Source organism: Numida meleagris, chromosome 6 (genome assembly GCF_002078875.1).
Source record: "Numida meleagris isolate 19003 breed g44 Domestic line chromosome 6, NumMel1.0, whole genome shotgun sequence".
In the NCBI taxonomy this organism is placed as follows: Eukaryota; Metazoa; Chordata; class Aves; order Galliformes; family Numididae; genus Numida; species Numida meleagris.
In genome coordinates this window covers 543018-558524 of record NC_034414.1, presented here as the reverse complement: position 1 = coordinate 558524, position 15507 = coordinate 543018, and the positions used below count along the sequence as shown (strand labels likewise).

The 15507-nt window shown below is 41.3% G+C and overlaps 1 protein-coding gene and 1 long non-coding RNA gene across 2 annotated transcripts; both read left to right on the top strand.

Moving 5' to 3' along the window:
- On the top strand, positions 2763-15266 carry LIN7C (lin-7 homolog C, crumbs cell polarity complex component). The gene is made up of 5 exons (XM_021401193.1): positions 2763-2891; positions 7378-7496; positions 8516-8587; positions 8934-9143; positions 11716-15266. Exons 1-5 carry the CDS (start codon positions 2855-2857, stop codon positions 11869-11871), a joined length of 594 nt encoding a protein of 197 aa, XP_021256868.1. The 5' UTR covers positions 2763-2854; the 3' UTR covers positions 11872-15266.
- Positions 3003-7352, top strand: LOC110400894. Its single transcript, XR_002440142.1, has 3 exons — positions 3003-3087; positions 4072-4164; positions 5090-7352. It is a non-coding gene; the product is annotated as an uncharacterized LOC110400894 (long non-coding RNA).

Sequence of the window (15507 nt, the reverse complement as noted above, 5' to 3'; positions counted from 1 at the left end):
AAGCTATTCTTGAGTAAAATGGTCCACAAGAGAAGCTGATGAGAAAGACTGCTTGCACAGTTGTAAACAGTGTCACTTTCTCATGAGAATCTTCAGCCTGAACCTTGCACCTGAGCAGAAGCCCGGGAGGAAGTGAACAAAGTTTCTTGAACCACTCTTCCTCCTGCATTTTTCCCAGCGAGCCATAGGGTATGTCCCGTCATATTTGCATTCCCTATCCACCTACGTCTAATGTCTAGAATAGAAGGGCTGGCTGTTAGATACAATCTCATAAAAATATTGAGACCTTACTAATTTATAAAGAAAGCTCATCTTCTCATTTGCTTATGGATTAACTTCTTATACACTAAAACCTCTGAACTGAAATAAACTGTATGTTCATTCCAAGTTAGCTTACGCTGGAGATTGATTTCCATTTTCTCTTGGACTGCTAATGCAACTGTTTTCCAATGAGGACGTAAGCTATATCACTTGATTATTGATAATCGTTCAACACTAGTGCCACCGCATACATAAGAGGCCGGCAGGAAGTGCTTGCTCCCAGAGGTTCTGCTGACATATACTGTGGAGTACAGCACCATCTTTCATGTGGCATTAAAGTGCAGCTGCAAACACCTAGGCTAATTCATCAGCGAAGACAGAAGTAAAGTAACTCTGGTACAAGATTTCACAAGCTTGAGCAACGCAGACATGATGTTTAGCAAAATATACCAATTTAACGGTTAGATTTTCCACGCTCCTCAGCCACCGCCGTGCACTCTCTGAGTCATTTGGGAGGACTACCTTCTACTTCTGGGACCTGTTTTTGTTCCAAACACTTACCAGAATAAGGATTTCTTGACTATGATGGTACAAACAGATTATCTTGTTCATATGCAATCTGTCAGCATCCACCTATGCTTTTAATCTGTCTTGAGAAAACCATGCCTTGCTACAGACTCAGCAGTTCTCTCCCTTTTGGGGGGTGGGGGAGCAGGAATAGATTTCTGACTTACACAGAAGCTGTTTCTTTGATTCATATACATTTTTCTATTTTCAAAGACAAAAAATGCACTAAAATACCTCCATCGTAGAAATGCCTAACTTTCTAACTTAGACCTCCTCCTAACAATGCTACTTCAGAATGGAAAAATTAAGTGGGTATGCATCCTTTTTCTGTACCATCTGTAGCCTTACTTTGCTTCTCTCCTCTGTGGTCCTGCGCTGGAATTCTATTTCTTCCACTGGAATAACAAGCTTGCCATTTTTTTGTTCTCCTGGAGGACAAAAAAAAAAAAGGTGTACGCGTCAACTTTTACCTTTTTTTTTTTCCATCAGAGAAGACAACCCTGTCAAATTTATACTGAAGTTTTCTTTCTCTTATATTTTTCAGTTGGTTGAGTTCCATAGGCGTTATGAGAAGGAAAACAGCTAAAAGAATAAGAGGTCGCTTCAACCCATTCTTTTGTAAGATTGTAAGGCCGCTAATTTTTCTGCTAAACACAGAACTTATGGTGTAGAAAAGACCAAGTTTTCTTGCATAAAAGATAATCAGGAAAGTAAGTTCCCTTCTCTCCAGTAGTTCCTTGTCCTTCTTGAACTGAGGAGCCCAGAACTGAACATGGTATTTGAGATGTGGCCTCACTGGGGCAGACAAGCATAAATCAGAGCATATTCCTGGAGCAATATGGTTTAAGTGTGACAGTGTTATGAAGCAGACAGTGGAAGTACTACATAAAATTCGTTTTTCTGATATTCTTAGTCTCATAATGTCATATTTTAGCACGGAGAGAGGTCTGAATGGTAGTCCACTGTCCAGCTCGTTAGTTCTAGAGGAAAGCTGAAGCAAGTGCTCCAATTTCTGAACCTTTGCTCTTTACGGAAGTCAAAATAATACTACACTAAAGATATGTTCAAACCTGTATTCCTATCAAGGCTATATTTTTAAAATATTACCTAATACTTTTTTTTTTTTTTCCATAGGTTCATTTGTCTGAAGTTAGAGCAGGCTATTTACAATTCCAATCACTGGTAACAGAATGGCCGTTCCTGCTCCAGTGCGATAGAAACATCTGGGTTTTATTCCAGAAACACTCTGCGCTTCCAGCTGCTCAAACGCTTTTTCTTGCAGGAAACAAGCCTGTGAGGATTTAATTTTGTTCACCTGCAGAATTCCATTCATATGACCTTTTCATTGAAATGCACAAACGACATCCTTCAAACTGAGAGGAGCTGGCATTAAAATGAATTGCAGCGGGGAGGGAGTACATCACTGTCACATTAGCTGACACTTGGAGGCCTGTTGAGAACCCTTCTCTTTCAAAGCTGCAAACACCAGGCGCAGACAAAATCAAAGCCAAACGGGCAGAGCTAAACCCTAAGAATAAATTAATGTATAAATAAATGTGCTGAAGTGGTCTCCTACTCTCTTCCAGAAAAAGCCTGAGTACGTCACTTATCTCCAATTTAATACAGACGTTACATGTAGCGTTAGCCCCACACGTAGATAAAACCGGTGCCAAACATACACGCAAACCACATGCTCCACGTTTCCCACGGGCAGAAGCGGGTTTATATATAATTCCGTCTCCAAGGGTATTCGTGGTGCACGAACAGATATGCGCTCCGTAGGCGGTGCTTCTTGTGTGTTAATGGGGAGTAGGAGTGGATAGAGCGCGTTGTAATGAGGAAACACGACAAATATTAGCTATTTCAGTCAAGACTGCTTTATTTATCCCGCACCCGCCCGGCAGGCCCGCAGGCCTCTCCTCTTCACAGGACACGGACGGTGGCGCCATGGCAACGGCGGGGCCGCGCCTCGCTCCTTCTTCCGGCCTGGCTACGTCACTTCCGGCGGGCCCGCGGCGAGGACAAGATGGCGGCGCTGGGTGAGCCGGTGCGGCTTGAGCGAGGTGAGCGCAGTTTCTGCCGTGGGCTTCTCGTTTCCCTCTCCTCGCGGGCACGAGCTCCTGTCCAGTTCCGGTAGTTTCAGCCGCTTCCCCGGTCCCAGGGCCGGTTTCCAACCCGTGGGCGGCCTCCGCGGGCCCGAGGCAGCGGCGGGCAGAGGGAGCTCTTCCTCCTGGGGGTGCGGACAGCGCCGTGAAGCAGGTGCTTCGTTAACTTTTCCTTTCTATTTTACTTCTCGCCCCTGATTCCTTCCGTGCGTTAGCTGGGCTTGCTTCTTTGTCTTTTAATCGTGCAGCTTGCGACGTTTTTCTCGGGTTTCATTTGGTTTCCGTGGACGCGCTCGCCCCGGGGTTTCATGCCAGCCCCTTTCTGTCGGGAGGACGGTTAAATTCATGGCTTTAATTTGAGCTTGTTAGGTAACGTCTTAGCAGTAGGGCCCGATTTTTTTTTTTTTTGTTTTCTTATCAGCAAAGGGCTGTGCAGGAGCCTCTCTGTGTTTGAGTTCTGCCCGTCTCTGTTATGCCCTCCCACTCCCGTTTTTGTCTTTAATGCGGTGTGGCTTCTAACTGCAACCCCTAGGGAGACAGATAAGGCACGGGACTTAGTTGCGTGCTTTTCTGCAGTATGTTGGTGTCTTTTATCGAGCGCTTTTAGGAAACAGAGTGGTAAACCGCCTTCAGTGTGTTTGAGAAGGAAAGCAATTATGTGGAGTAGAGGTAATTGGAGGAGCTGAGTGTTTTCCCGTTTCCAGCCCCTCTGGGCCCACCGTTGTTGCTCAGAGTGCCTCTTTGTAGCTGTGTAACCCGTTTGTATAGCGTTGTCACGTGCTGCCTACCACAGAACTCAGCTCTTTGTGCCCAGCCCTCCTTCCCGCTCTGCAAGCAAATAACTTGTGATGCGTGAGAGAAGTTCTGAAAGCAGGGACTTACGTAAGAACTTTCCTTCCCACTCGGCAGCTCATCAACCCGCCTAGCTCCAGAGCTTGTTAATTAGGGCAGCTGCTTTGGCAGTGGATTAACTGCTCTTGCTAGGTCTGCGGAGTTAAACCTCAGGCAGCGTCCTCCTCCACCTCATTACCCTGCCACTGTGCTCTTGCCATGAAAACAAACAAATCTATGGAATTACTTAGGGATCAGTGGAACAAAAGAGCTATTAGATTTAATGCATTTTTTTTTTCTTTTTAAGAAAAAGGGAGTACGGTATAATGGACCTGCGAAACGAAGAGCTTTATTTACAGATCTAAACAGCTGCTGGGTAATTGTATAGGGTTGACTGCAGGTAACCTTACATTGAGTCATTTTCAGCTTGAAAATGAACATCACTAATGTTGTTGGCATATAGCGTGTAAAAAGAGAGTCTAGTGTAGAAAGTGTGCTGATTTAAAATGGTTACCATATGCTTACCATCAGGGCAATTGAAAATTCTCCCCGTCTGTTCCTTCTTCCAAGCTTCATCACACAAAACCACTACCCAAATTTACCGGAGTGCAGGGATGGAGCGACATTGAACATTTTGAAATTACTCTTAAGGTTTGGCAGTGATGTGAGCTAAATGTATGCACACCTTAGGCTATGTGAACACAAGCAGCAGAAGTGGTTCCTCAGGAGTGTCTGTGAGGACACTGTTTTCTCCTGTGTTTGGTTCACACTTCAAAGCGTGGAGTGGTGGCATCTTGCTGTTGCTGTATTTTTGGTTGTTTTTTTTTTTTTTTTTCCCCACCACGTTGTTTAAATGCATCTTCCTTTCGAGACTTCAAACGAGTACCCTGCGATCACACACAAAAATAAAATAAAATAAAAACTGTGAAGAACTGATCTAAAAAGGATGAAAAGATTAAAAGAAAAGAATTCAGTTGTGTGAATTCTGGTTTATAATGAGTTTTTTTCTTTAATCACTTAGCTCTGGAGTTATTTATAAGTTGATCCTTCTTGAAATCCATGTCTGTGTGTGGTTCTTATGAGTTGGCTATTCTGTAATGGTAATACTGTGAGGAGGACAGCTTTCAGCAGAAGGCATTCTGAGTATAGCTCAAGAGAGGAAGCAGGCTGTGTCAACAGAATAGTCAACAGTCTTCTTTTTTCCACGCACAGTTGTAAGAACTGCTTTGGGTTTTTCTATCTGTAGTTCAAGTCCTTTGGTCTGACAGCTGGTTTTTTTTCTTATTTTTTCTTAAGGAAAAATAAAAATGCATCTTCTGTGTTAGTTTCATCTAGCAGGAATCCTCTTCATGTCCAACCTATGAGTATTCTCAGTACCTTTTCGACAAGCTGATTCCCAAGCTAGCCAGCTTTACCTTAGGCTATAAAAGGCTGTGCAGTTAAAGGCTTCAGCTCTCAGCAGACCCAGGTAGGAACTACGTTCAGTTTACTGAGAAAACATTGAGGTCCTAAAGAAAGTGAAATGGGCAGGTGGAGTTCTTGAGTGCTGATTACCACAGCTACTCTTTCGATTAGTAGACTGCTGTCACTTTTAAAATTTCTTATAGTGTTCTAATCAGTCTGATAACGTCATACACGTTTCAGCTTAACATGATTCATAGACCACAGGCGTGAGTGCTGCTGTGTAGAATCGTGCTCTTCATGTGCCTGAAACTGTCATTTGTCTGCAAACATCTGCGAGTATTTGATAGTTATATTGTAATTTACATACTTAGCAGACTTTTCATGAATATATGGAGTGTTGCAGGATTGGAGCTGCTGTTATTGCCAAAGAATGTGGATGTGAACGGCTTCTTCCTTCCATTTGTTGAGCGTTCTACTTCAAGCTGTTCAGTGTGAGACTTGATGAGTTTGTACTACTGGTACTGAATGTAGGGTTTACTGATAATGTTTGAGGATTTAGGTAATTAAGATGGAAAAATTAGCAATTGTACCTACACTATCTTTCATTTCACTGAATGTTTTGTGAGCTCGATACAATGCCAAATGCATATTAGGAAATTGAAAGCTTTAGAAGCATTGTTTTGTTTCGCTTTGTAACTTTTGTCCAAATAGTAAATACACAGTGCCCGTGTGGAATGATTTCTCTGCAGACTCGGCGTTACCAGTAGCTAGCATTTAGATTGTGATACTTGTTTGCTTTAGATACCTGATCCTCTTAAAAACTTCTCATCAAGTTATGTCATACCATGTTTCATTGTCTCTACCGGCTGCTGTTAGTGCCTGTATCTGAATGATACCTTACAAAAGTGGACAGCGTGAACTGTGGGTTGTCTTTTGCCAGCGCACCTTAATTTCAGAGCTTAACAGGATGGATGTTGGTTGTTAGAATTGTGGTCTTGAAGTTTGTGGCTGTCACTCGTCTACTTAGTGGCGTTATGGCAGCACAGAAGGCATTCCGCATGAAAAACGATTCCTTAAAGGTTAATTACAGATACAGGGAAGTAATGCATTTGGGACGTAATCGTGTTCCAGGCGTCATCATCTTCTAAAATGATCTGTGCCTTATTTATACAGTAGATTAATCACTGCTTCTTTGTGCCGTTGTGATAATGAAGGCCATAATGTCTGTCTGCTTTTCTGAGAGACTGTTTTATTTCTGTTCAAGGACCTAAGTAATTCCGAAGAATGGTCACAGTAGAAATGCAAGGGAGGAATATTAATCCTTTCTACTCTTGAAGAGCTGCCTGCAGCGTGTCACGTAGCTTTGATATCATGTTTGGTGCCCATCTTGCTTGGTACTGCTCTGAAATCGAATCTTTCAGATGAGATTTTGGTTTCACTGAGCAGCATGTGCATTTATGGCCATGTCTACAGTGTGATCTTTCAGGAAATTTCAAGAAACTGGGAAAAAAAGTTGGGTTCGGGATTCTTGACTACAGAATACTCGGCAGAGATCATTGAGGAGTTCAGGTTGTTTTTCCCAGCACTTTGATAAATTAGACACGTTGTAGGTGGAGGAAGTAAAGCAGGTATTTTCAAACTGATACGAGGTTTAATCAAGCTTTGATGATTCCAGCTGCTGTTTGCCATCCCATCAATATGATCACCAGCTACTGATGCCCAAATCAGCCTTTTTTGTAGGGAAAGCATTGGGTATATTTCTGGTAAACTAGTATTTGTATGTAATGGGCGTGTTAGCATGCATGACAATACTATAGATGGCTCTAACAAAATGATAGCTATGCATTACATCAGTTATGAAGGTTCATGCATGTAAAACGTTACTAGTATGTATTATCAAAGAAATATTTCAGCCTGATTTCAAGGGGAAAAAATATTTTAAATACAGATATGATTGTGGTGCCTCCAGATATTTAAAGGGCTGGATTGCCGTGCTTGACCTAAACAGTCTGGAAGTAGGGTGCTTTATTGTAATGTTTTGTTGATACATAGTGGTGTGGAAGAAATGAAACTATGAATACAATTTTAAGGTGTACACGAGCGCACGCAGACCACTGCATTAACTTAATTTAAAAACAAAAGCAAACGAAACCACCGGTAGAGTCTTCTCAGGTATTCGTTATTACCAGTGCTTTATTTTTTTCTGCAGACATCTGCAGGGCAATCGAGTTGCTGGAAAAATTACAGAGAAGTGGAGAAGTGCCACCACAGAAACTACAGGCTTTGCAAAGGGTCCTTCAAAGCGAATTCTGTAATGCTGTAAGGGAGGTAAGTTAACTGCATGTCAACAGTTAGCTTGCATTAAAAATTGTATTTTCCTTTTTTTGATGTTCCATACGATAACCCTTTTGTCTTCATAAAACTGAATTTGACTTGTGGAGCTTAATAGAAGAAGGCTTTAAAATTGGAGAAGACAACAATTTAGGGTAGTACAGGTGTATTGTGTTAAATAATGGCTCGGAACCGAATTGCTTCTTGGAGGCTGTTTTGAGAGTTTTCCCTTGCTGACAGCAAGCACCCCATTATTCTGCTGGCTTCTAAGAATGGGCAAAGTATAAATTGCCTCTTCTTTTGAGCCAGATTAGCATCGTAGCCTTGCACTCCTCATCTTCATTCTAGATGCCTTTTCGGAGATTTGGGATGATTGAATGAGTCCTCCTGTTGTTGTTCGTGATGGTGCTACCACTGCTGCTAACACCTGCAGTGATTTGCAAGATCTGTCTGTAGATGTGAAGGTCCTCTTGATGTTTTCGTCTTACGAAGGACTGCATTAATATTCTTGTGGTCTTCGTGTTTTCAGTAGCCTTTCTTTTCTTTAGATATTCAGTCACTTGCATCAGGTGAAGGAAAATACGGGTTTCAGGGGGAGGGCTTGATTGTCAGGTGAGCTTTGAAGGGCCACCCTTGCATGATTTTTCGTGCATCCTGGTGTAAAAGTTCCAGATTGAATGAAATATGAGAAGGGAGTCACCCGTATCTGCTGTCAGACGTCAGGGTGAGGTCTGCATGTTCACCAAAGAAAGAGGATTTGGATGGAGACCTAGTATGTGAGTGGTTTAACTGGGCAGTCAGGATGCTGAGAGAGCTGGTTCTTCATAGTATGGTAGATGCTCACTTGGCATCTTGCAGTGCATCGAGTGCATCATTTGTTAGAGGCGCTGCTTGTTTTTTTCCTTTATGCAGTTTTAAGCTGTAACCGATGGCTACAACTTAGCTAAGCAAGAAAAATACTACCTAAGGAGAAAAAGAACTGTTTTCATCATAGTGAAGCTGTTTTGTCTTTAAAGGTGTATGAGCACGTATATGAAACTGTGGATATCAGCAGTAGCCCGGAAGTGAGAGCTAATGCAACAGCAAAGGTAAACGCCAGACTTGAGTAAAACTCAGTAGTTTGTTACTTTAGAAACAGGGGAAAGGTATTTAAAATTCAGAAATGCATTATCTAGATATCTGATCAAATGTATAAGCATATGAGGTTATTAAAATGTATAATTGAAGACATTATTTTCAAGCTTCTTCCGTTGATATTTTATTCTTCGCGTTCTGAATTTTTTGTACTAATGTTGGTGTCTAGGAAATTAATCTGATTTGTCTTAATATTTTAGCACTTTGAGATAAAAAAGAATTTTTTCAACCTTCTCACTGTGTCCAGCTAAGGAGTTTATGTTTAAGATCTTCCTGTTTATGTGAATGTATTTCTTACAGGCCACTGTAGCTGCATTTGCTGCTAGCGAAGGTCATTCGCATCCCAGAGTGGTTGAACTGCCAAAAACTGAAGAAGGTCTTGGATTCAACATCATGGGAGGCAAAGAACAAAATTCTCCGATCTATATCTCCCGAATTATCCCCGGGGGTATAGCTGATAGGCATGGAGGCCTGAAACGTGGAGACCAGCTTCTTTCAGTAAACGGAGTGGTAGGAGTCGATTTTCACTTTCTTTAGCAGTAACTACTTATCTCCACTTGGGGGCGTTCGTAGAATACACGTGGCACAAGCTTGAGGTTGTCTTTTGATCCTGGCAAAACTGCTTCTTTTTGTCCTCCTAAGAACATCTTCCTTAGGTTTCTGAACCTAATTCTGTGCAGCGAGAGTTCTCGGATTATGCTTTGGTTATATTTTTCAACTGGGAACGGCACTATTTATGTCAGCGTTTCAGATTCTGAGAAGCTGTGTAAATCTGCTCAGGTATTGTGTTCTGAAGTAGTATTAAACTGCCATTAAGGCTTCCTGTTTCATCCGAGTTTGATGATGCAGATTTTAACTTAGTTTTCTGCGGCTTCTGAGGTAAGTACTAAATTACGATGCATTGTTGTAGACTGAGCAGGGGTTCTTTGACATCATTATCTCGATAAAGGCACTACTGCTTAATGAAAGCTGTAGTAAGATGGAAAAACAAGGTGGTGTTATCTTCAGGTATCTTTACTTAAGTGCTATATTCTTCAAAACAAAGAAATATATAGGAAGGAGTACGTCTGTAGTGCCGTTGTAGCTATTTATTTTTAAGAGGCATCCTCTTCTGCCAAGGTGCGATACAAAAAGGGAAACAGAACGACTGGAAAGAGGAGGCTATGGGCAGGCTTTGATTTACAAGAGCTGCTTGTCAGATGCATGTAAATCTCTCAAACTTCTGGATGTATTTATAGAAGCTTCTATCATATGCGTAGCGTTAATGTTCTCATAACTACATCTGCGAACTCAGTCGTATTTTAAGACTGAGAGTTGAACTAAATCCTGTGCTCTTTAGCCTGAGTGGTTTTTTGATGTATGATAGGAATGGAGGCTTGCTGGTTCTCAGTACTCTGGGAGGTGCCTGCTAGCAAAGAGCTCTGTCGTGCTTGGCTCCTGACTATTACGTGGGAGACGTAAGAGAAATCATGGCCTTAGTGGTGCAGCCATCCTTGGCCTAGCCTTCCTGGTCTTTTAAAGTATCAAGGGGCAGGTCGGCTGTCTGTAAAGCGTCAGCTGTTCTCACGTGAGGCCCACAGACCCTCACAAAGCAGAAACAACTCTACCCCAAAACACCCTGATGATTCGACAGTAATCCCAGCTAACAACGGCCGCGTCTGTGCGCGTACGCGTGTCAATGTATGTAGCAGTTGTAAAAATACTGTAAACGAATAAAATACTGCAAGAAAGCATGCTGGGAGGAAGGGTCTTTTGATGTTTGCAGATGAATTACTGTTATCTTGATACACGATGGACCTTCTTGTAATCATAATTGCAAATTTAATACTTAAGAAGTAATTGGCTGCTGCCAGGATGGCAGTGGGTGTCTCTTAAAACACTTCTTGTTGGGTTTTTTTTGCTTTTTTTCGAACTTGCAGAGTTTAAGTGTACTTGAGAATTTTTGGTGCTTTGGCGTAGTTAGCAATAAAACTTCACAAACTTTTTATTACTACTTTTTTATTGGAACAAGCACCGCATCCGCTTGAGTAACAAACAAGAAAACATTCAAATGTATGTGTTGTCTGAGTCTGACAGAAGAGAAATAACTTGGGTTTTTTGTTTTTTTTTTTTAACTGTTGTCTTTCTTTCTGTAAGTAACTTTGTAGTAACGGGGAAACCCTCCAATCAACAGGTACATCACCTGCCTTCTAGCTTCTAATAGCACCAGTGGGAGGTAGGCTTGGGGTAGTCCCATTGTTGTGTTTGATAAGTTTGGGAAGAAATAAGTTGTGCTGATAAAATATGTGCTATCTAGGAATGTATATTTGGGTGCAGTTGCTGAGAATTGTTGCTAAAATGTTATAATTAGACGAATCTAGTAATAAATCCTGAGAGTTGGTTTAGTAAAAAAGAGTTGTTTGTTTTTTAATCTGTTTTGGGGGGGAGGGATGGGGCCAGGTAGTTCTTAACCAGTTTACAGGGAGTTAACTCGAGTGCCTTGCGCTTACGATAAGACACGTATGGAGTGCTATGATAAGCAGCACGCTGCATGTGATGTGTTCTGTTGCAGGTGCCCAGTAGACAGTGCTTTGCTGTGCTGTAGAATAGGATAACATCAAAAAGGCAGCTATCTTGCAGTTGTCTGTGGGCTCTTGTCCTTAGCTAAATGCAAGATAATTTGAAGTAGCTTATTAGGCAAATTGAGGACGACTATAAAATATAAAATGCATGACTATAGAAGAAAAGCAATCTCAGATTAAAAGGCCAAGTGTTCCGAAGTTGTTGATTTTTTTTTGAGCGTTATTTCAAAAGTGCTTTTTGTTCTCCCTGTTTCCCTTATTTGATGTGAATGTATGTAAAGACTTAACGTAAGCGTAACGAGAAGTTCTGCACTACTCTCCTTAATACTGATCGGTATATTTATCATCACTCTTCAGTGATTTGCTGGAGAATAAATCCCAAGCTTGGATGGCGTTGCTCTTGTGAAGTTTTTAAGCTAGAATATTTTAGTTGGTTGTATACACGTTGCACAGAAAAATGAATAGTGTGTTTTCAATGTATGCCTTCACTAATACGATACTTAATGGCTTATGCTTTGCAGAGCGTCGAGGGTGAGCACCATGAAAAAGCAGTAGAACTACTGAAGGCAGCCCAAGGAAAGGTAAAATTAGTTGTACGATACACACCGAAGGTCCTGGAAGAAATGGAGTCAAGATTTGAAAAAATGAGATCGGCGAAACGCAGGCAGCAAAACTAGCATTGAATGCAATGACTTAAAAAAATATATATATATGCCCTTTACGTTGTATAGTTTGGTTTGACTCGGTCGATGCAATGCCCGGGGTACAGAAGTTACTGTTGTTTTCATAGAACTGCAGAATGATGGAGGTTGCGGAGGGCTCTTGGAGATCATGTAGCCCAAGTCCCCTGCTCAGAGCACGGTCAGCTAGAGCAGGTTGCTTAGGGTTGTGACAAATTGGGTCACGAGCAGCTCCAAGGATGGAGACTCCATGAGATCTCTGGGCAACCTGTTCTAGTGTTTTGATCTCCCTCCTGCTAAAAAGATATGTTTTTCTGTTCAAATGGAGCTTATATTGTAGTTTATGGGTGTTGCCGCCTCTTGTCCTGTCACTGGGTACCGCTGGGAAGAGTCTATTTTTCTTTTGTTTAAATTCTTCCCAATCAGCCATTTCCACATGTTGTTAAGAACACCCCTGAGCGTTCTCCAAGCTAGACAGTCTCAGTTGTCTCAGCCTCTCCTTGTTTGTCAGATGCTCCGATCACTTAAATCATCTTTCTGCCATTTCTCTGGACATACTCTTGTATGCCTATGTCTGTCTTGCACTGAGGAACCCAAAGGTGGACACATCAATTATGTCTCTTAAGGGCTGAGTGGAAGAGAAGCATCGCTTCCCTTGACTTGCTGCAGACCAGTAGGCCGTTGGCCTTCTTTGCTGCGATGTTACATCAGTGGCTTATAATCAGTTTGGTATCTTTGTCCGCAAGGCTGTTTTCCAGCTGGCCAGCCACCAGCCTGTGCTGGTGTATGAGATTGTTCCTCTCCAGGTGTAGGACTTGCGCTTTCTTTTGCTGAACATCGAGCTTCTTGATCGTTCATTTCTGCAGCCTCCCAGGGTTCGTCAAAGTGGCGTGCGAGGAGTGTACTCCGTCCCATCGCCCCTGTTAGTAACCAATCTGTTGAACGCCATGGACCCCAGCGCTGACCCCTGGGCTATGTCAGTAGTGACTTGATTCCAGCAGGATTTTGTGCCACCAGTCACAGCCTTTGGCAGTTCCCCTTTCTTCAGAAGGTTTTCTTTTCAGTTTCCTTGCTTTTTTTTTTTTTTTACAGTTGAAGAAGAATGTGTCCTTTTAAAATCACCTTGCGTACCCTACAGAAAGTATGTATGTTGATTTTTATAGATCTTTTTCACATTAGACCTCTAAGAATGAAAACAAATTCACAGGATTTTCAAAGGCATTTAATAAGACCTGTTTCTAGAATTGACATCACTTTCTTCCTATTTTGTTTCTTCATTTAACATCTTCAGTTTTCTTGCTGAATTACTGTGCAAAGTGGATTTTTATGTAGCAGTATTTTGGCACTTTTCTTAGGAACATGTTACATGTGTATTGACTACAGAACCTATTCATGATCAGTTGCATAGCTGAGAATGATTACCAGATTTTGTAATGTTTTGGTGAGTACATTATTTTTACGCTTCTGCTAAATCATAATTCGTTACTCTGGAAATTTTATTACCTCACCTGTAAATAATTTCCAATTGGTGTTCTCGTGTAACGACTTTCTAAGAACTCACATTTACAAATTTGCAACAATCATTCCTGTAACTTACGTTGTTTTGTACTGATTTTCAAGCAGTTAAGGGGAGAAGATATAGCTGCGTTAGCAGTTCTGGGTTGATTCTCGATATGTATTTTTGTATTCAGATACTGAAGATATGTTAATGCTTTCAAAAGAATTCCAGACATTTCCCTGACTTTCTGCTGTTTTAAAAACGTTCATTTTAATGGTCATAACTCTTTTGTGGCTTCAGTATGTCTTATTGTAATCATACATATGGAGGAACTATGCAGGACTTGGAGTAGTTAGTACCTAAATCACAGATCATTGCATCTGGAAAACATTCTGAGGCTTACGTGTCAAGTAGCTCTGGGGTGAACTTGTTTGGGGTTTATCACTGAACTGCTTCCGATTTGAAGGGCTCGCGGTTGTAGGAATGGTAGCATCAACACCACTCTAGAAGTTTATATGGAATGGTGCTGGGATAGTAGTAATAAGAAGCCTCCAGGTGTAAGCGCTTCATGTCTTTGCTCGAGTGTGGTTGATGGTGGCACGCTTCTGGTGTGCCATTTGGAAAAACTTCTATCTGGACACAGGTACGCTTCTTGGAACCTACCAGGTTTGACGCTGTACTTGCATACTTGATTTTAAAAACTTCACTTCTTGGTATATATCTGTAATTAACTGGATTGTCTACTGCAGTCTGTTCACTTGTATGGCAGCTACGAGTGCGTTCTAATGGATGATTAGCAATTTGATTCTTAGAGGCTTCAACTGAAAAGTGCAGTTCTGACCGTGAGTCTGCTCCCTGAATTTTTCACATGGAGCAGGACAACCCGTTGTGAAACAATCCAGTACGTGAAAGAAAGCAAAAGGTTAAGGGTATAAAAATGACAGCGTGAAGTTTGTGCGTTTTCAGTTGAGCTGCTGGAGAAGAGAAAATGTGATCGCTACCGACCAGTGAGAAATGTGTTTCCTTTCTGCATGTTTGTAAGCATGGAGAGCCTGCAAATAGAAGCTGGGATTTTTAAAGATACTGATAGTTTGAAAATGCAGTATAAATATTTAACGGTTAGATGACAGTGAGCACTGAATTGCGTGGTTTATGATCTGTCATAGGCCTCTGTCTAAAGGCCTCATGTCACCGATAGAACCATGCTATTGAATTGTATATTTTTATGGAGCAACTAATGTTTAAAGTACTGAGACCAAAATCACTAGATAGCGCAATCGTGGATGTGTTTTAATTTAATTGTAAAATAGTAGATATTTGTTTTAGAGCTATATATAAATATATATATATAAATATTAAAGGTATGGATACAAGGTAGAAATGTGGGTTTTTTTTAGCACCTGTATCCCTCGGTGATACTGAACAAAGCAGTGGTTTCTGATACTCGAAGGTAACTTACTTGAGTGTAGCTTGAGCTACTAAATGCAATAGCATTGTCATTCTGAAGTGTAGCATTTGGATACAGTTTGTCATCCACTACAAAATATGGGGAAGGGTAGCTGGGCATACGAACTGTAGCATTTAATAACAAGCTTTTTAATTGCAACAACAACAACCAGATAAGCAGATAACTCATTAACAGTCATCTTTAATACTATGAAAACCTATAACGTTAAGGAAAGGGTGGATTAAAATGCACCAACAGACTTTAGTTCTTTTACTACTGAGCAGTGCCTGTACTGTGTTATTATGCAGTCACTACACACTTGATTTCCTCGGGTATGCAAACTGTTTAAGAGGAGATACCATTTCTGCAGATAACTTCTGCATCTATTGCTGCTGTGAGGAATCTTTCGGTTTTATCAACAGAAAAATAAAAGTTAAATTTCACATGCCTTGTTTTTGTGTATTTTCTTCCTGAGTTGCCATATTTGGTGCTGTTTTCAGACAGCTGAAGTTGGGTGTTTATAATCTCTGGGGCATAGTGTAAACTGTGTGTGTGTGGGCGTGCAAGGAAAAACTTCAAATCCTGGTTTCTAGTTTTTCCTGGTTGCTTACGAGCCTTCCCTTTTTCCTGGTTGCTTACGAGCCTTCCCTTTTTCCTGGTTGCTTACGAGCCTTCCCTTTTTCCTGGT